Source organism: Rhamphochromis longiceps, linkage group LG1, assembly GCF_057381845.1.
Source record: "Rhamphochromis longiceps isolate RC_006_pf linkage group LG1, R_longiceps_female_GT1.1, whole genome shotgun sequence".
Taxonomy (NCBI): domain Eukaryota; kingdom Metazoa; phylum Chordata; class Actinopteri; order Cichliformes; family Cichlidae; genus Rhamphochromis; species Rhamphochromis longiceps.
The window spans coordinates 13,468,565-13,490,945 of record NC_140557.1 but is presented as its reverse complement, the minus strand read 5'-3'; the positions used below and the strand labels follow the sequence as shown (position 1 = coordinate 13,490,945).

The window sequence follows — 22,381 nt, the reverse complement described above, 5'->3', positions numbered from 1 at the left end:
AGCCACAAAAGAAATCTTAGCAGATCACATTTTTATATGACTTTTAACACCAAAACAGTCCATACTGCATTCAATTGCATCGACAGAAATGCAAGAAAGGCATACACATGCCTCTCACGTATATCTGTCAGTTTCTGTTCTTGCTAGAGAATGTATTTTATTTAAGCATATCCTATTCTAGTTTGCTGTGGTCTTGATTTATAACTAATATTTGCTATTACAAATCCTACACCACAGAGAGAGGGGCAAAGAGACTCTGCTAATAGCAATAATAACACAAAGTCTTAAATGTTCAAAAGTATTTCTACAATACACTGAGGATGAAATTGCTTGTTCCCATAAGTCCAACAACTCCTTTGGACACAGAAAATACTGAGAATGTGTAGAGTGGCTCTGTCAGAATTAGGCCAAGTCTAAATGTTTAAAAAAATCACTCTTGTTCATAAAATGTCAAAAAATGTTAAGAAAGGTAATACAGTTTCTTAAGTGTCATTATTATCCAGTCCATGGCAGCAGTATTCCTTACATGTATAGACACTACCCAAAAGTTAGTGTTCTGCCAGGAAAAACCCTGGTGTCCCATGTCTGGAAAGTGTCTTTTCTTTTAAACAAATAGTAAGTAAAACATAAGGATATTATAAAATAAACTTCTTTTAACAATATGGAGAATTACCCCTTGCTCTCAACTGATTTTTTTTCCTCAGACAGTTTATCTCCCACTGACTCTTCCACAGCATTTGAATACATTTGAATATAAATTGTTATGCGACAATCCTTCACTTCTTCCTGCTTTCACTCCTTTAACATTAACATATTTACCTGAATATAGGTGTATGACCAGGCTTGGGTTTATTCCATGAGAAGTGCGAGGGCACCGAGAGGAACTGTTCAGCAGGCCCATCCTTCTTCAAGCTGTGCAAGGCCTCGTCTGAAGGGGAGTCTAGATTAGGAGACATATTTCCCTGGTCATCTAGTCCCAGTTCCCCTTTCCCGGTCTGCATAGTTGTTCTGTCCTGTGAGGTCTTTCTGGTCTTGGAAGGGATGTCTGCCTCTGATGGGCAGCACTGAAATGGTGACATGCCTACAGAAGGACTTCCAACCCAAGTGTCCTCTGTCACGCTGCCCCTAGGTGAAGGTCCCGGCGTGGGTGTGGGTGAGTGATGGGGAGATAAAGAGCCAGGATAGCAAATATCAGCGCTAGAGTGACGCCTCTTCCCACAGGGTGAGGTGGGACGTGAGGAAGGCCTGGAAGGTGGACGTGGGCTGAGCCAGTTCTCATCAGTGACACTGGTGCGCGGCGAGTGGCAGGGCGACTGTCTAGGAGACAAGCTGATGGAGTGGGACTGGTGCACAAATGTGGGCTGGTGGTGCTGCCAGTGGGGCAGCTCCTCCATAACTCCACCTCCACCAGTTTGAGGAGAGGGACAGCCTGGGGAAGTGAGAGGGGAGCCCAGGTTAAAGCGGGCTGCTGCTTCATTCAGCTCTGAGTCAACATCATCATAGACATGTGAAAATGATTCACAAGAGGAGGCATCAGAGAACCAGCTCCTAGATGAGAGGCTGCTGCATGGACTAGGGCTGAGAGAAGAATCCCGGTAGGAGTGATCCAGTGGCAAATACAGGTGGTCCCTGGACAAGGGCCTGTCACTATGGTAGTCCCCATCAGGGCCATTGGCCCTTAGATCCTCCTGGTTAGTATCCATCTCCTGCGGGCAGCTTGGGGAGATAGATGTGATCTGGATACTTGGGCACTCAAAGGCCTTTGGTGCCTCCACAGGAGCAGAAGGCAGCATGGGGGAGGTACCATACTTAGAGTCTTGTGTATCATAGCTTGGGGGCTCAGATCCTGGTTTTTGTGTCTGAAGGCGTGAAGTGTTGATGATCGGGGAGTGAGATGGCATGCCATGGCGAGGCAAGCTCATAGACTGGTGGTTAGTGACCACAGACTGGGGCTGGCCCACATTCAAGATATAAAATGATGTGTTGTCATCAGGCTCCAAATCTATGAGAAGAAAGGAAGAGAAGATTAGGATATAGCAATGTGTCTATTGGGTTTTCCTCTACACGTTCCTGAGTACCACTTAACTAGGTCGACCAAACTGACCAATCTCAGGCTATAGCACTAAAACTAAAATGTCAAAATTAAAGGAACCAAGACACTGTGAGAATTTTTGAGGTTTGAATATCTGCTATAGGCTTCCTGGTCTGTTACATTTAAAAGGAATAAAAAGAGACGCAATGTGTCCACTGTCTGACCATACAGTTCTCCTAGTACTAGTAAGTGTATTTAGCTTGTTCCACTCTTGTTTTCAAATAACTATTCACTACACAAGGAATACACACAAACCTCTTTTATGGTCAGTCAAATTTAAAAAATGAGGTTATGTGTTAATTTTTGTGGTTGTCTCCCGAGCTTGTGCTTGAGTCCAGTTTCAGGAAATTAGATGCCAGGGTGTTGCTGGGTAGCAGACAGTCATACAGGCATCATTCCAAGAGGGATAACCGATGAACAGCACTACTCAGGAAACAAGTTCACACAACTGTGCGTGCTGTCGGCTGTCATCACAACTAGTGCCGGCAGGCTATTTATACCAAAGGTCATCCGGCACAGCCAGCATATGCACACACACACACAAACACAACCACACACAAACAAATAGATGAGAGCCAATTGTGTGCATTGGCACTATTTCGTTGGAGTTTATTGATAAACTTCCATTGCTATGCTCTACTGCTGCCTTTGGAGTACCCCCCAAATCCCTCTTAGTGTTTCACATGTGTTGCATTTGCAGAGATACTGTCACATATAAAAACCTTCACTGGCCTCATTTGCAAAGTTTCTGCTTATGACACTTGTGTCTTCTAACAGTCAACCAAAAATTACTCAATGACAAGTCTTAGTCAAACAAGGTTTTGAATTGATGGCTGGATGCAAGACAAAAAAGACCATACTAAAAACGATGACACTCAGTCTTAATGTTTAAATTGCTGGTCCTTCTTGTTATTAGATCCTAATTTAGTTTGACAGGCAGGAAAGCCAAAGTCCTGGGTCATTTTGAGAAGATGACCACAAGAATTTGAAATCTAACCTCCAAACACATATGCATCATCTACCAACCTCAAGCGTGGTTGAAAGACATGGCCCTTCCATCTAACTTTACATGAACAGTCGCAACACTTCATGTGGCGACACATTCAAAATCCTTACTGCTTTTGCGGGTGCTGCTGGCTTGCTTCATTTGTACTTGTAAAAATACATATTTTAAGGGCTTCTTATTACCTGTCGATTACTTGCTTGAACTAACTTCTACAAGTCAACTATGAAACTTATTTGCCATGGTCAAAGACAGAAAAGGCAAGTTCAAAACTTAAACTTATATTTATATACTATATTTTACCACACAAAAAAAAGTTTTACAAAAAGTACATATTCAATGGAGATTAGCAAATTAAAACAATGTAGACATCATGTAACATCAGACTTTCTGTAAAGCCTTCATTCTATGATGAATATAAGGTCTACTCTAGTGTAAAAGTAAAAACATTAAAAAAAAAAAGATTTACATCACTTAAAGAACTGCAAAACATTCAAATATGACATCAATGAGTAAGCTTAGCTAAAACCACACTGTAGCCTGTACAGGATAAGGTTGTGAAATCATTGCAAAACACTTCCCCATATTCCCTGAACGTACCTACCCATCTAAAAATACAGCTTTCTTAAATTTGAAACAGGAATCAAGGCTATAACAAAACTTAAATCTTTGTTAAATTGTCAAACACAGATAGAACGATCTGAAATTGGGGCTTCTCATAAATATTTCCTCTCTAAGTGATGGACTGATAACAGCGGTATGACAGGTTTGTCAAATCAGATGTCAAGGCCAGTTTTGAATAAGTTCATAAAAAGCAAAATAATTTTGGAAAGAGAGTATGTATCCAGGATTTTGCCTGCCATCTGTGTCCAACAGCAACAAAAGTGGCGGCAGCAGCAAGCCTGTTATTTATAGCTGCTCAGCTTCTCACTGGCCCTGCCTGCTTGTCACAAGACCCAGCAGTGTATCCTCTGACGACAACATCTGACTGACAGAGAGCAAGAGAAGGAAAGAAGAAGAAGAAGAAGAAGAAGAAGAAGAAGAAGAAGAAGAAGAAGAAGAAGAAAGCTGTTCTAATTTGAATAAGTGTATCCTCTGATTCTGAACCTCAACTGGGAAATGACAGACTACAGAAACTTATAAACATGTAACTTTGGTGACTGCAGTTTGTTCTTCTGTCTGGGCTGCAAAAATGTTCAACTATGCACAGTCATGATGATTAGTGTAAATACAAAAGTATATTTGTTTCTTCCAATCTCAACTAACACTTGCATATTAAAATATTTACATTTATTCTGATGCTTTTACCTTAGCTTGGAAGACTTGCATGGTCTTTGTGTATGTGGTACTTTTGTGGAATTATGGGTGCATTATTAATGTATGTTACTACTTCTTATTGAACTGCTGCATATATTGTCCAGGACAATCTTGCAAGAGTGTTTTTTATTCTCAAATATTTGCACTGTACAATTGTAAAATTACAGAGAAATAGGAGAAGGTAGGAGTAGATTTATAAATATCAGTGCAATGTAGCACTCAGTCATGTTTAGAGTAGAGTATCATTTGAGTTAACTGTCGTAATAAACAAAAAATTTTAAAAGAGAAGGACAGGAAAGAAGGTACCAAATGGAAAGAAGAGAATAGTAAAAAAACATACTTTCCTCTTGCTTCTCTGAGGAGGTGCTGTTGCTTAACACCATACAGGCCAGGAAAGGAAAATGTAACATTGCACTCAAATAATGTAGTAGTATTCTCCTGCCATAACAAGAACATAAGCTATCGCCACAAATCAGGAAATTAGTTTTTGCAGTCGGTAAGGCTATGCTAAATGCTAAAGGGCTTGGTTATACTAGCAATTGCTAAATTGCTACATAACAGTCACAGAAGTTATAAACTGACTGCTAATATGAATCCTCTAGTTTTCTTGTCTGGGTTTTGCAAATAACACAAGCTAATGAACTAATTTTAAAAATAGGGTCAGCCATTTCCAGAGGCTGAATGGTAATCAGCTGCTGTCTTTGTGCTACTCACACAAATTATGAGAAACTGTGTGAACTTTGCCACAAAATGTGCCCACAAGTCTGACATTATACCAACTTAACCTTTTACTGTGCCCAAATTACTACAACTATAAATTACGTGCAGAGTTTTTTGTTTGTTTGTTTTTTTGTTAAACTTGGAGGCTAAGCTGGTTTATTACTATAAAGACAATGGAAGTTATCTGATAAAGATAAGGTGACTTTTAAATAAAAAGACTTCTAGATAAACCAAAGTAGGCAGAAATGTACTTTAATGCTCCTTCAACATAATTTAATTATGTAATAAAGAAATCATAATTATTAATAATGCAATTATGTTCATCCAAACATAATTACTTTGTTTGGATCTTGTTTATATTCAAGACACTTAAAAAACACTGTGAGGGAGTCTTGGATTTTTCATTAGATGCCTGAGTTGGCCTGGTGAAAGTAATGAGAGCAACTTGTCTCTAGAAAAGTCCATGGCTCAGTCTCCTCAGATGACAAATGAGAAATCCCTCTGCCAGGTAGTCCTACCGTATCAGTGGTGTAACAATTCGTCAACTTCAGTTATAGAACTGTTACACCACAGTTGTTCAAAGTTTAAATTTATATCTTTTAATGGTGATTATCATATTAGTTCTTCTCTGTGTTTTATAGTAGCTTATTTATTATTATATTGCAGGTAAAAATTAGGTAAGAAAGTTTATCAACTGTTACACTTCTGTGTATTTTTATTCACCTCAATAGACTGTGAAAAAAAATAGGTAGCAGATGAGGGTCAGATCGGGGGCGACAACGTTACCTGGCTCACAGCCCTTTCCTTGCTTTGAGTTAAGATTAGCCTGCTACCTAAAACCTTCCAGTGCAAGGAAACTGGTGTGCGGTGGGGAACCCCCTTGTCAGAGCCAAACCCCAGTCATTTAAGGGGAGTAGGACAGGGTGGGGCAGGAGAGGGCAGGAGAGGAGACCAGAGGAGAAGAGAGGAGCAGGACAGTAGTAGCATTGTTGTTTTATCAATGGTACTGGTTGCAAAGCCTCTGCCTTGTTCCTGAAAGCCCTGTGCGTCACAAACTCCTCAAGTGTCCATACATTAGACAGCCAATCTGGTTAAATAAAGATCTCTAAGAGGCTTTGCTGTACCTAAGCTAATAATAGCTCCACCTCACTGTGAGATCTTTCAGTGAAGCATGGAATGGTGGATGTTTTTGACACACCACCAAGGCCACTGTGTTTTTACAGTAACCACAGAGAGCAGCCTGATCCACTGGCAATAGTGGTATTCGCTCCTTGACAGGAAGCTCAACGGGCCTCTGGCTGACCGTCACACTGCATGGGGATTCTCACTTGGGGGATAATCCGCAGAGACTTTGTCCCTCCCGCCTCCTGCTTTCACTGCACACAAAGTGTGTCAGGGTCTTGTGACCAGCAGTGACACACAGGCCCACATTCTCAGAAAGTCTAGTTTACTACAGAGAGAGGGAAGGATTTGTCTCCCCCAAAGAAGATGACAAACTCATTGCTGCAAGTCTCTGCTGGTGCGCCCAAGATCTTTCTCTCGACCTCTCTTTGTGCTTATGTGCAAGTCTATGGGTATAAACGAGTGGGTGGTGTATGAATGTGTGTACGTTCCTGTGTGCCTGTGGTTGTGCCTCTGTGCCTTCCTGTGCTTTTTTGCACTTATTGTATGGGTATTTGAGCGATCTTTGCATGTGTTTGTGCGTGTGCACTAATACATATTGTTGTCTTGGGTTACCAACTAGACCCAAAAGCATGTGGTGCTGGAGCAGGAGGGTAATCTAAGCCAGGGTTCCCTTTGTGGTGGGCAAGCAGGTTGATTAGAACAGGCTCTGCTTACATCCCCTGTACAGAGATCTTTGTGTTTTGCCCAGTATCCACTTTCAGTTCTCCTCAAGAGCTGCTGATCAATGGACCAGAGCAAGTGTGCCAACATGAACTGCACCATATACATCAGTGAAATGATCAAACTTAACGGTGTATAGTAAAAAGTAAAACATCTAAATGTACAAAGCTGAAATATTGTTTTAACTTGTTTCCTTTTTTTTTCCTTTCAACATTTTGGACATCTATCAACTATCTATAATACAGATACATATTATATATCTGATATCAGTCCTTTTTCTCCATGTAATCAACATCTAATACTTCAATGTCAGGAATTTATTAGGCCTAATTTGCTGTGATACCAAAAACGGAGTCAGCAACTAACTGTCAGCAACTTAATGACTGTAACCAGTCGTAAAAAATCAAACACCTTGTTCAGTTTAGGTGAACAATTTACAATGATTTGGCAACAACTATTTTATAAATATTTAAGAAAAATGTAGATTAAACACATTACTTATATTTTTAACTTCTGGGTTCAAACTCATTTTTACTATAATTACCAGAAGAGCTCATAAAAAGTGAATTTAAGGATTTCCTATTGGGTCTTTGAAGAAATCTGCAGTTGGCTGGTTGCCAGCAGTTCTAAACACATCGTCTGTGACGCACTTGCACAATCATATTGTGAGGGCTGGTCTATGCCTATGGCTCCAAACTTTTTTGACTGTGTTTGGGCCAAATCTACTAGACATCTCTCTTTGCGTAGGTTGCTGGGTATGTGTACACATATTATTTATTGAGATGGAGCAAAAGAGAAATGAAGATATTATGAACAATGAGGCAGGCTGGATCTATCTGGAGTCATGAAGTAAAATATACGTATAAAGCATAATATTCAGAAAGGAGTCTCACTTTAATGTTGCATCAGCAGAGACGTGCTACTGTCTTATCCTGTAATGTTATGTTAAGATTACATCAAAAAGCCTTCCTTTGCTGTCACAGAAGACTCACCAGCCAGCAGAGGCTTAACAATGGAAGGCTAAGCCAATGTTAACATATGCCGGCAGCTAAATTAAGCTCCTAATTAACAACCTCATGCTGAGATAACATTATGGGATAAACAGAGAGTGCCAAGTAACCACCTGAACTAAATACTCACCACAGTACCAAGATCCACCTCAAACACATCGCTAACTGTGTTTGAGGGACATTTATTTAATACTACAAAAAGCTCTCACTAATGGTTAATACTTAGTGCACCTATTAGATTAATTCATAATGAAATGCTTAATGTAAATTTCATATATAAAACTGATTTATAAGCTATAATTAAAAACTGAAGAACTTAAACAATGCGGTGCTAAAGAAAATTAAACTAGCCAAACATGACAAAAAAGTCTTCATCCAACAACAAAACTAATTAGCCTGTTGCACGTGTAAATCATAATTATGATATACAACTATTATTACACAAAAAAAAAAATCAACAAAACAGTCACAGTACCACATTTTTGTCTTTTTTTTTCTAAAACAGCACACTCCCTTCAATATGCAGTTGGGGGTTTTGCTTTCACAAAGCATTGATTTGTTCACCAAATAACAGGGAACACAAGCGGGGGTTAAACCATGGTGAGACAGGTTCACTTTACCTTACTGATGTGTTGTTGCAAGACTAACCCTGCTCAGTGTGACAGGAACCACAGGATCACACATTTTGATGAAAGTGCTTGGCTGAGGAACCAACAGTGCATCTCAACAGAGTGTGTGGGAGTAAGAGTTAGGCGCCAAGTCAGAAACGCGCCTAAACATGACCACCTTGACCTGACCATAGCATCACAGAACTTCAGCTAGTCTTGGATTGCTAACTTCAGTTAGTGCGGTGAGCTATGCTAGATTAATTGCCATTCATCTCCTGTCTTGCATCCTGTACTTGCAGACAGCCTCGTGTGTCTCAGTTTTTTTATTTAAATTTTAATTACGTTTTCAGGTGAAGATCTGCAAAATAAATTTTTAAAAATGTAAGTTTAAAGTGTAATATTTGCATGTTTCTGTAGTCAATAAGTAAAATTCAAGTAATTTCAAATAATGTTCTCAATATTGCCCAAAACGCATAGTAGTTTTGCCCTAAGTGACCAGTTCTGCATGTAATCACCTGTTTTTGAGTAAAGAGGTTCATCCTTTATGTCAAAATGCATGGTCAAAGTTCCCCCTATCCCCCCTTTAATTTCACTGCTCTAAACAACCAGTTTTTTATGTCTATATACATGTAATCACAAAAGCTTGCTGATGATACAGGCACGTATTGGTTTTCAGTGGAGCAGGAAAGCTAGCTGCATGATGGCCTGCAATAACCCAGAGGAGATAACATCAGAGGCTACTGCTAGCAGGGGTGACATTTAAACAATCTGTCAGAGCTGACTGTGCATGTGCCTGAAAAACTCAACTAGGGAGAGGGAGCATGAGAGAAAAAGAGCATGGAAGAGGGAGAAACGAACAGAGCAAGTAAGTGAAAGAGAGACAGAGAAAAGGAGAAAGCACAGGAGGCATAGTGTGTGAGGAGAAATACTGAGCAGATAGAGATGGAAGAGTTGGCATTAGTACACTACACTTGTACAAGGGACTAAATTCTTCAAAGCCAGCTATTTATTTTGTACATGGTTTGTTTCTGGAATATCCAAACACATTCTTAATCTCAAAAGTATCTAAATCTGTAGGCCTTGACCCAACTTAACACATAAGTAAATTACACTACTGCAGCAAAAGAAACATTCTCTTAAGTTCCTCACACAGATAGATGAAATGACATGATAAGAGTGGTGTACCCTCAAAAAAAGGGTCCACCAGCTCTGTTTTGGGGAGACCCTTCTAACATCCATGTTACTCTTTATCATCAGCTTGAAATCAGGCCCAAACAAAGGAGAAAAACTAGCAGGAAACAATCAAGGAGCAAACAGGAAGACAGCAATTTCCCCTTCAAAAAATACAAATAGAAGTGGTTATATATCCAGATAGAACTCAAAACCTAGAAACCCTTCCTTCACATTTTTTTCAAAGCTCTACAAAGTTAAACCTTTTTTAAATACCAACAAAATTGTGTTTATAGTCATATGCAACCTAAAAAAGACATTTCATGTCAAATGAAAATCACCAGATATAATATTTACACCACACTGTGTGTCAGTGTGTACCACCACCTTTTAACAGTACTATAATAATTCTTCATATGACAGTGTATACACAATTTATTTTAACATAGCAAGAGCCAAATTGTGCTAAGTAAAAATTTTATTATTGATTTTTGGCCTAAGGCACCAGAAGTTTACATAACAACCCGACAAGTTATTATGTGCACATGGTCTGCATTCCATACATCTACATCTAGTAGAGTAAGTATACTCAGCCCATTGGCTGCTTATTGAAAACTTACTCCAGAAGTCTTCTTTTTTTGGTTAGCTTCAAGTCATTTTCTCATTTATGGGAAGTGTTCTACGACTGATAAGTTAATAGTTTGATCATCTGGTCTAGACCTGATCATTAAAAACAGAACAGAAGGACTTAGGAGAAACTGAATTAGTAGAGCTTCCATTACCAGACACTGACAGAAATATGGCTTTGAGGGACAGCCTAAGCTAAAGTGGGATTTAAATCACCCAAATCCTGATCCAGCAAGCCACACCTCATGACAAAAGGGGACAGGAGAAAGACAGAAAATAAATGAAACTAGATGCAGGAGTACGACAGCTTTCTCTCTGGGGTAATGCAGTCTCTGACATGTTGATACAGAGCAGCCAGCGGTAGCTTCAGTTACACTAAATTTAAACAAGACAGATGCCATACATAGTTGCTCATGCCTCGCCCCAGGAAATAAACGTCTCATTCATCACACAAGGTGCTAGGAATCTCTTAAATCAGTAGGGTTGGGGGTCACCCACGTGGTGATCTTACTCTACATGTTGACTTCACATATGACTGATGTTTGACCTCCATTTTCATAGAGATATTATTGCCTTGAGATTAAAAACTGTCACTAACTGAACAAAATACTTGACTTCCTCAGGACTAATAACAACTTTGTTTGACCAAAAAGCTTAAAATAGAAATTAAATATTCAAATATTAAATTATGTCCTAAATAAAAAATCTCAGGCAAAAGAGAAATTAACATAGTAAAGGTGAAAAAATGCAAACAAAAACTAACTGGCAAAATTAGCTGATGAACATTTAAGCTCAGATGAAACCTTTTTCTCCAAGTTAACCAAAAAATGCAATGCCTCCTTCAGTTATCCAGAGAAGCTTAAATATTATTTCTAAAAAATATCATGACACTTTTTATTGTGATGACACCTGTTTGAGTGACTTTTAGTCTAGACAAATACACACACTCAAAACACACCTGGGCAGAGTCTGGGAGTGCCGGCACACACTCACCTGACATTGTGGCACACAGCATTCTTCCACTTCTCTCCTCCTTAAGATCGCAAAGTGTTTGAGCAGTAAAAAGTTGAAGGCTGGAGGGACAAGAGGGGTTCTCTTGCTCTAAGTATGGACGAGTCACTAGAACCTGCCGCCTGCCCTCTGCCACTCTCTTTGGGAGCTCAAAATAGTCCACCATGAGAGCGATGTAATTTCAGTCTTTCAGTCTTTCCCACGACAAGGACTGAAAGGATCGTGCTCTTGATTCACAGAAGCTCAGCAATGACAACAACACAGATAAGGGCAAAAAAGCTGTCTTCACTAGCTGCTCCCAATCTGATCATTTCATTAGGATAAAGATATGACTTGACATATCGTCACATTTAAGCATGACACGCACAATCTTACAGGTACGAAACATGTCACAGCCCATTAACAGAACAAACCTGACTAATCAAAGTGGCTGTGGTGAAGGCTGGTATCTGGAGATTTCATTAGCCTAGTTCAGTCTCTCTGATGTCACTGGTGGTCTCTTTCATATCCTGAGAAAGCAGCGAGAGGCTTTAGTTGTCCTGGTGGCAGGTCTACTATTCTGTGTGCTGGTATGTCAACTACCAGCAAACCACAAAAAAAACCTTCTTTTAATGTGTAAGATAAGAAAACACACAGAAAAACAGCCAGAACATGTGGAATACAAAAAAAAGAAACAAAGAAAAGCTTTACGCAAAGTAAACGAGTCACAAAACTGCTGTTCGTGATCAGCAGCAGCTAGAGAGTGTGTGCCCCTCTCTCCTTTCATTTCATCCAGCCATCTGAAGCCCACATGGCATGTCTGGGCAGACAGCCAGACACCTCCACAGTGGATCTACTACTCTGCCACCCATAAAGGGCACTTCTTCCCTCTGCCTCAGATCACCTCTAACACCCAATGAGGCCACCACATAATCATGACCTACATAACCCAATACTCAATACAGTTTTTCTCAATCACCTCACATGACACACTTAACCACAAAAAGGGTAAGCGGTACTTTTTAAAAAAATTTGAGTGAATACTTTAACATACTATAAGATGGGTGGTTTTTATTCTTATACATGAAAAAATATCAACAATATTATCTAACTACTGACATGCTTACTTTATTAGATACTATCGATAAAGTATGTTTTAAGTAATTCTGTGAAACCATCAAATGCAAATCTCTTATATGGCCACTTTCAATTATTTCACAATGGCATTTAGTTTTAGGATACAAAGGAAAAAGTTCTATAACTGACAGGCTGAAAAAATGTCATCTTATTTACCAAGAGACTTATGTCAATCAAATGTGGAGCAATTCTGATACATCTGAGCATTTCTATTACTGCCAAAAAACAGATGGCTGTTAAAATTTTGCCAAAGATTTATACTAAATCACACTGGGCACTGTGTGATTTTCTTTTTGTGTTAGGCACTTTTCTGGTAGCTAACTTGACAGTTAAGTAAACAAGAGAAAAACAATCTTTCTACTACATTCATCTTCTTTTAAAGGCTCAAGACTCACTTAAAGCAGAAGAAATTGAGACGTGGTTAAAAATCCTCAGTACAAATTATATTTGAGCCATTTGTGACCAACAAATGCTTTTATCAAAGAGTGAAAATCCATCTATCTATACATCAGTTTCCTTCTGCTAATCAAGAGGCACAGTACACCCTGGACAGCACACCAATCTGTCGCATAGCACAGTGAGAAACAATGTTGGTATTGACTTAGAAGCTTGAGAAACACGTTGGTTAGTTAATTAGTTAATTTTCTTAACTATGGCGATTTAATTAAAGTCTTGACAATCAAAAGACGTGAGATAATAATTGTGTGATGTACTCATTTTCAAGGGCAGCTGAAGGCTCCATAAAAGGATCTTACAAACCAGTAGTTGACGTCTTGATGGTTACATCCATCTTTGAACTACAGTTGTGGGCAGGAGTTTGCATACAATTATCATGAGGTTAACGCCATGATAGTTTAACCGAATCATTGTACAGCAATGATTCTGAGTTCAAAAAACAAGATACACAAGTTTGCACATGGTGCACAAAGTTTGAATCTATTTTGGACTTTCTCTAACCCACTCAAGCTTAAATATAGATATACAATTATAAAATCACTTAAATGTTTTCTTAAGTGGTGCCAAAGGTTCTGTGATGTCTTTTAAGTTATTTTAGTGATCATGATCGAGTAGTTTCAACTGAGATATATATATATATATATATATATATATATATATATATATATATATATATATATATATATATATATTTATTTATTTTTTTTTTTTTTTTTTTATTTTTTTTTTTTTTTTTGCCAGCATAAAAAGGATTTGTTTAAAAACACTCACTCGGTTAACAGGTACGAAGAACAGAGTATAAGAACTAAGGAGACTGGTAGATTTACACAAGATGAGAAGTTCTCTTGGAGGCATTTCCAAGCAACTGCAGATTCCAAGATCAGTTCAAACAACTGTACGCAAGTTCAAGTTATTCGGATGTGTCACCACTAGGGCTGCCACGATTTGTCGACTAGTCACGATTACGTCGACTATCAAAATCGTCGACGACTGATTTAATAGTCGACGCGTCGTTTGAAGCTTTGTAAGATCGCAAAAGACGCAGGAATAATAGCAGGATTTAAGAGTGTAATAACGGACTGAAACAGAAGATGGCAGCACTGCATGTACAAGGATGCCAGCTGCCGTTAAACCCCGAAGAAGAAGAAGCAGCTGTGTCCCAGAATTCATAGCGCGGCCCAGCTTAGTTTCCAACAATGGCGGTAGCTAGTTAGTTTTAATATTACTCTTATTATTCTTTCTGGGTCACAAAATAAACGTTTAACATATTTTCAGGCGAGAATGTAGCTGTGTAAACCTCAAATATCGGCTCAGTTTATCAAGACACCGCATATTTTCAAAAGCGCTCCGACGTTTTCGGAGACGTCTGTTACCCACTAGCTCGATAGCTAGCCGGGGGCTAGGTCACTAGCGCCGTGAGAACACCGGACTCCCGGCAAATTGTTTTCAAACCCACCGCCGTCTTTCGCGACTCAGGTTAAATATATATGAGTCACTTAGATAAATTAAAAATGTTATTGTTTGGCTTTTTTTTTTAGTATTTTATTTGTTCCTGAGTAAATCGGTTTGGCTGAGATTAAAGTTATAGTTTTTACACAGCTGAATAAACGTCAAGCAGACAGCTGATTATCAGAAGTGTGAGATGCTGGAGAATTTACTCCGGTGTCCTGTTATATTTTAGATAGCAAGGAGTTTATTAAACTTTACCAAAACAATCTGCAAATTTCATTAAAATTTAATAAACTATCATCTTGTCTTTATTTTTAGTTAGCACCTTAAAAGCTTAAAGCTGTAAGCTAATGATAGTTATATAATAGCAGATGCTGCTGGTGCAATAAGCTGTAGTTTTACGTCCAGTGGATGATGATCTGATTAGTCGACTAATCGCATAAATAATCGGTGACTAGTCGACTATCAAAATAATCGTTTGTGGCAGCCCTAGTCACCACTTTGGCAAGGTTTGGAAGAAGACCCAAACTGTCACCCTCGAGCCTGTCATGAGCTGGAAACTGCAGGAACAGCAGCAGTCCCCATGGATTCAGAGGGTACCAAACAAGAAAAAAAAGTCCCTACTCCAAAATTGATGCCCTCAAGGTCAACTGAAATTTGCTGCCCATAAGCAACATGCTTTCTGGAGAAAGATTTATGGTCAGCTGAGACAAAGTTTGATGTATTTGGCCACAATGCCAAGACATATGTTTGGTGGAGTAAATGAGAAACCTCTCTCTCTCTGTCTCTCATATATATACCCACATACACAAGATCTTATATCTTATACATATAAGATAAAATGATTGCCTAATTTTAAAATAATATAATATCATTTTAAAATATAAATATTTTTGCATTACTAAATTATTGCATTACCATTTTATTATTTGTTATTAATTAACACTTTTAACTAATTTTTTAGCAAATATTTAAGCACTGATATTTAGCCCGTATGAACCATTTTATTAATTCTGCAAAATTAAATGAATAGTTTATTAGTTAAATACCAAACCAAAGAAATTGTTTTAAAATAGTTTTGTAGTTTATTGTCTTTATTGTAAAGCACAGTGAAGATAGGAAATCGAGAGGAAGCGAGAAGTAAATATCCAGCCCTCCAACATCAAACTGATGACTCAGCAGCTAAAGGCATTTTTTGCCCATGTGCACCCAACCCTTGCCATACGTTTGTCCCCAGACAATGCCTTTCATAATCTTTTTTTTTAATGAAAGCATTTGTGTATTTGTTTTCTTCACAAATAAAATACTTGTTTAGCCTCTATTACAAAGCAAGACTCTCAATCTCTAGTTAAGCTGCTTCACGAAGGGAATTGTTCTTTTCGTTAGCCGCATGTAATCGGGGAAAACCCTTACAGTAAGTGTGCCCAATGCCTTTGAATAGAACAGTGGAATATTTCACCTCAAAGAAATGACAGTTTCCTGAGCAACAAGAAAACAGAGAGAGCAGGAGACTGACACTTAAACAAGCAGACAAAAAGGAGCAGAACAATAAAAAAGATAGATGGAGAGGTGTGGTAAACATTACCACACGATTACATCGAATTTTAATCATATTCACATACATACAAGCAAGCAAACAAGTTAGGCTGAAAGTTATGTACACATTTGCAGGTCAGCTTCATGTATGAATAAGATAAAAATTGCGATGCTCAGATTTGTCAGAAACCTGAACATCTTTGGTTCACAGCCTATTATGCAGCTGCTAAAACATATATAGAAAATATGATGCTATTGCTTTATTTTTATTATGGAAACCTTTACCACTCCTATTTAAAACGCTTAGATAAAAGATTTGAAGAATTAACTGTAGAATCACAAGTGACGAGTAACAATATAATATTTGCACCAATGGTTCCTTGAGTTTTTATAAAAACAAGCCCCAACTTGAGCTTTGGCTTGCAAGTGTGCAACTCCCTGTTACTGTGGCAGAGTGATACAGTTATACACTCGAGTTATTAATTTGGACAAGCACCCCTCCTTACACCCTCCCCCCCCCCCCCCCCCCCAACCCCATTTTTGGCCAAATCATACAGTCCAGACCAGATTAAAACCACTTGCACAGTGGTGCTTTTATTCCTACGCTTATTCCAAATGCAGTTTTTCCCCTCACACCATCTCCAAATCGAACTCCCCCCATTTTTCCCCACAAATCAAAGGAAAAATGTATTTAAGACTGCACGAGCCAAACCCTCATGGACTCACTACTTTGCCCAAGTTTCAGGCTGAACTCAAATGTGCAAGCACAAGAGAAAAACCTGAAAAAACATAAATTAGCAGATTTATAGCCATCTCATAACCTTATTACATCACTTGCTCTACCTTTAAACCTCCATTTTATATGTAAATGTCCTTTTATTAACCATATAAGTAATCCATACTCAAAACTACATCAGCATGTGTCACTACACAAGTGCCAAAGCACTTTTTAGCAATATCAGATAACTGCAAATGCCACATTTGTTGGTACGTGTTTTGCTTTTTAGTTTATTTGATATTTTATTCTTCTCAAGCTATTGTAATTATTTAAAAATCCACAAATCGGGAGTTCTTTCTGTTCAGCATTGGTAAAAACATTATTCTCTCTTGGCTAGTGGTGTGACACCCTCTTGCCATTTTCCCGCTGCCAGCGGATCCTTGAAATCTTTTCTGGTACTTTGCTGCCTCAACCAAAAACAACCAAATATACAAATGGAAAAATCTGCTCTTCTGAATTCCATTAGATTACAGAAAACAACTACAGAGGGGCACAAAATGAAAACATGCAATAATCAGGCAATTTATTGTCTCAGTACATTTAGTATATTCCCATTTTACTTGTGACCTGTATATCTTAATATTTAGCAAATTTTGCAAGATAGTTATCAACTACTATGCACTACTTCAAAGCAAAAAAATTCTCTGCTGATAGAAATCAAAGGTAGCTTGTCAGGTTTATTTCCTCTTTTTTAAGGCAATAATAATACAATAATACAAGTTGTACTACTAGATAATAAGCTTTTCAGTTGACCCATGAGTAATATATACCTAAAAGTTTAAATTAATCAAAAATGTCTGTCCCACCAGAAACAAATTCATTCCATGTACAATTATTTTCATTATTTTCTACTGCTAATCAATACAATTATGATCATATGTAATTTATTACTAATGAACAAGGCCACTGCATGAGCTATTTAGTTCACCGCTTCTCTATGGGATATTTATGTCCAAGAAAGTTGGATGAAAGGAAAAAAAAAAAAAGGTGTCCTCCAAGATTTGTGCTTTTTGTTAGGCATTACCTTTGCAAGCAGCAGTAAGAGAAAGAGAGTGAGGTTTTTGTTTATATTCAAATCCAAAGAATGCACTGGACACACCTGAGATCACAAGACTATTGTTTTTAACTTTCTTTTTTACCTTGCCCTGGATGTAAAAAAAAAACACATGAGGAAAAAGAGGATTTTAAGAAAATGTCCTTAAATACTATCACCATGAAGCATCAATTTAAAAAAAAAAAAAGATCCAACATTTGTGACAACAACAACAGCTGTGATGTATGACCACAAACAGCAAACTAATTGATACACCATGAGTGTGAAAATTTCCCCGAAGCTTCGTCTTGCAACCTGTTAAACATGTGACTTTCACATATTTAAATTTGCATGTATTAGCTAGGGGCTTGTTTCAAAATATTTTTACTCCCAGAGACCCAGTATGGAATCACGTTTGTACCAAACAGGAAAACATAAGTAGTCTCCATGCCATGAGGTGATAAACGGTCCAAACAAAGTTCTTCCTGGAATTTGTCAAGTTACAAAGCTGAGGGCCACCTCATCTCTGTGTATGCCCTGTCTGCAAAAATGTATCTGCAAAGGTAGTGTTTGTATTGACTAAAGTTTGTCCCAAACTGAAACTGAAAATAAATTTTAAAATATTAAAGAAATTATTTTCACAATTTCTTCATAATTTATTTGTAAATTACAAATCTGTATAAGTTTCAAATAATTACTTTAGGTCTTTGAACCACACTAAGTGGACAACATAACGTCTTTGCACTTTGTATTTGAAATTTTTAATTACTGATAATGCATGTGACTAAATAACAATAATAACAACAATAATAATAAAAAGTATTTCATAATAATTGTTTGCATCAAAGCAAGATGCAGTCAGTTATTTTTCTGGATAAGCTTGCACTTCCTTCTCATTTTATCTGTAAACAATGAGTTAATAAAAGTTTTGACAACATTACCATGTGCTACTTTTGTGGATATGTACCTAGTGACATTCAAGGTGTATGACTCTCTCAGTTATACTTCACTTAAAACATAGGAACTAAGCCATAAGGCTCCCCCAGCCACCCCAGATTTCAGAGGCGGTTAACAGTTCACAGACTGTCTGTTGCAAAAAGAAAATGTAGGAGACATTTGCAAGTTCAAACTTTCGCTGTTAAATCAACCAAGGGCAATAAGAGCACTCCTGCTAACCTGCTATGTTAGCATGACAAGCTAATGACAGCTGGTGGTGTGTGTACGAGCTTGGTATAGAAAAGGCATGTAATATTTGAAAAGCTCCATTTGAGAGAGAAAAAACATTACAGATTGTATGGTATGAGGCTGCAGCTGAAAGACGGCGGGGTAACTGAAAGTAGCAGTAGATACTGACTAACTTATGTTACACGACAAGTGCCTTAAGTTTACTACTAGTATAAAACATACCACTGGGAACAGTGGAAACCCACTGACCTGCAGGGCCTAACGGTTGTTGCTGCCCTTCCTCTCCGAATATCAGTCTGAAGTCCAGCTCCTCATTCCCGGGGCAGTTTGCAGTAGTCATCGGGTTTGACAGCTCGGGTTTTACCCCGCCACTCGACCGTCGACCGCTGGAGCAATTTACGCTATATCCTAAAGTGTCACAACATTTACCGACTGCCACGGCGGACGCCAAACTTCAACTTTTTGTTCATTGAATTCGCGAGCTTTCTTCCCCCCCACCCCCTCCTTCGTCTGACAAATCCAAAAAAAAAAATGCAGGTCGCTGGTCTCCTCTTCCTCCCCGGCAGTTAACGAGTGCAATTCTGGCTTCAACTTCAGAGAAAGTCGGCTGCCCCCCTCCGTCTCTACTCGTCTCACTACTTCTCTCTGTCTCCCGACCTTTCGTCAGCGGCAAAGAAGCGCTTCCCCGCGGTTAATGTTCGGTGTGGAACCGATGAACTGTCACAATAAAGTCGCCGTTCATCTACCGTTCTCTCTGTTTCCCTCTCTCTCCTCCTATCTGTTCTTGTATCTCTCCACGGAGGTCCTATCCCAACTTTTACTAACCCCGCGTGACAAGGCAGTTCCAGCGGTGACGTCAGCAGACACAACACAACACAGGGCACGCGCACGCAAGCACACACATACACACATCTCCTTGGCTGCTATAAGCCCATAGCAGCCCAATAAATAGTTATGAAATTACTAACCTGTTTGAAATACCGAAAATATATTGCCATTTTTAATTTATTTTTCTATTTTGTTTACACGTTTATTCATAATTTAACAGTTCTCTTTGCTCTTTGTTTTTGGTGAGATCTACTTATACATGTGCTGCCTTTTAAAAGGTGCTATGTAAAAAAAAATGGGTAGTTGGAGTAAATTAAAGCTCCAGCCCACTCGTTTTATGATCTGTAATGCGTGTGCTTAATTGTTGTTAATTGTTGTCAACATTCATTTTCATGGGAGTCGTTCATCATTATTTTCTTTGCCTTCTAAAACCAAATATACAAGCTGATGCTTGATGATATGCACATAACAGTGGAGAGATTTATCTAAAATTCAAAAATATTTACATTTTCGAACATGCACAAATTTGAAGCGGAATGTACTGTCCCTACTGACCTTGTAACAACTGGGTCTTGCAGCCACTTTGCTCTTTTTAATTGGTCCTTCAGTCTCTTCCAACCGCTACCCATTACATTACATCAATTGCACCTGCCCCCAGCCCTCCCTCTTTGTGTGGTTCTAATCCAAGCCAGGATGGGTAAGTAAGTATAATGACATCCTGCACTTTTTACCTTTAGATCCCTCGAGCCTGTCAGTACTGAAGCCCATTAATTTCTAATCAGCCAATTTAGGCTTGTGAATGGGCTATACAAAGAGGCAGACAACTTGATCGCTGCTTGTGCTGTGATTTTGCCTGTAGATGGTGCTGACTGAATAGCAACTCTAACACAGATTTTTTGTTTGTTTGTTTGTTTGTTTCCGGAAGCTGTTTTATTCTATCCCCTTATCTACAGAGCCAAGAGAAGTGTTTCTCACTGGTATTTCCCAGCCTTTTCGATGGCTCTAACTGTTCATTTGGACACTGCTTTGCTCTTGGTGGGACTTGGTGGATTTTCATACTGTAGCACTGTAATAAGAATGCATCAAAAGAAAAGTGGTTGAAAAGGCAAGCATGGCCACTCAAACAGAAATTATTTAGATAGGTGTTTTGTTAATGTGCATCCAAATGAATGGTTTTGCTTAATGACTTAATGTCTCATTTAGTATTTAAATCACAATGTAATTCTGACTCTTTCTCACTAAAGACGAGGTAAGAGTAGATCTGCGGCTAGAATAAAGCAATAGTAAATCCATCTTTATATGGGCTGCTCCATTACCTTTAACCCTTGTGCTCTAACCCATCAATCTTTTCAGGATAATCTTTATTGGGTAAGTCACACAGAGGTTGGCATACTCTAAAACCTTAACGGGCTGCTGCTTTGATGATATTTCTGGTATTTATATTAGCATTTAGGTATTTCCTGCTTTCACCCTTCTAGAAGTATTTGTGCAAACCAGTTATACACAAATCTTTTTCATCTCTTGATAAAATAGGCAACAGTGGGGCATATTCGCATCTGCATTGTCACCCCTCCTACACACACACACACACACACACACACACACACACACACACACACATCTGCAGCTGATCAAGAAATTACTGCAAGTTTTTAATGTTTCACCAAAGGTTTTTGCAACACTGATAAGCATAGATATAAAGCACTTTTTTATTGCATGCATTACTGTTAGGGCACTTTTTATGATCAAGTTGCACTAAAGAGTAAATAAGACAATACATTATTGTTTGTGAGAGAAAAAAATCAAGATGGACATTCCTGAAATCTAAGCAGTTGCAAGGGCAAAAAAGAGTCTTTATATTTAAAAAAAAAAAAACTGCTTCAGCAGCAGAACTTTTTGCTATAATTCGCCCCATCCTTCTGCATATGCAGCAGTCAACACCGTCTTATTTTTCTGACACAGACACACATATACCTATGCAAGAAGCATGTGGGCGTTCAGACAAGCACTCAGTTCTCAAATGCATCTGAAAACATCAATATCACATTTCCTGTGGTCTTTATTTCCAAGCAAAAGCACAAAATTCAACCCTTTTCTTATTATTTGACATTTTATGAAGCGTTGTCTGTAGGCAGGTGTTCTACTTAGTTTTCTACATCTGGAGGATTACAGAGTCCTCCAGAGTTCCAAATATACATTTTAAAATGTTTTTCTAAATCTTTTCACCTATTAATGTCATGCCACTTTTGCAAAGTACTTGTTAAATTATACAAATGCACAGAAAGAGAACAAATACCTGTCTCTCATAGATGCATATTGACTTAAATAAAATTACCGTAAAACTATGCCACATTCTTGTAAGTAAATGTATAGATTACATTATGCATAAAAGTCACCATATGAATCTTAAGGCTTTTTCAAACTTTATCTTATCGCCTTACCACTGAAAAGAGGAACCAAGCATATTTAAAACAAACACCACATATCGTTGTTGCAGCAGTTTGTTTAGAATGATTTTTAGTAGCAGGGTTAAGAAAACAACCTGCCTTAAAAATGTAAATTAAAATTATAGTTGTATCTGACTCAATTACAAATAC

At 38.3% G+C, this 22,381-nt stretch overlaps 1 protein-coding gene across 2 annotated transcripts in view; it reads right to left on the bottom strand.

The window, feature by feature from the left end:
* nfatc3a (nuclear factor of activated T cells 3a) overlaps positions 1–19,792 on the bottom strand; it is a 61,732-nt gene extending 41,940 nt beyond the window's left edge. For both annotated transcript variants that reach the window (XM_085389339.1, XM_085389269.1), the window contains exons 1-2: positions 19,206–19,792; positions 820–2,002 (exon numbers count right to left, since the gene is read on the bottom strand). In XM_085389339.1, coding sequence (XP_085245465.1) covers positions 820–2,002; positions 19,206–19,296 — 1,274 coding nt within the window. In that variant the 5' untranslated portion in view covers positions 19,297–19,792. The remainder of the gene's footprint in view (positions 1–819; positions 2,003–19,205) is intronic.
* Positions 19,793–22,381: the final 2,589 nt, after the last annotated feature.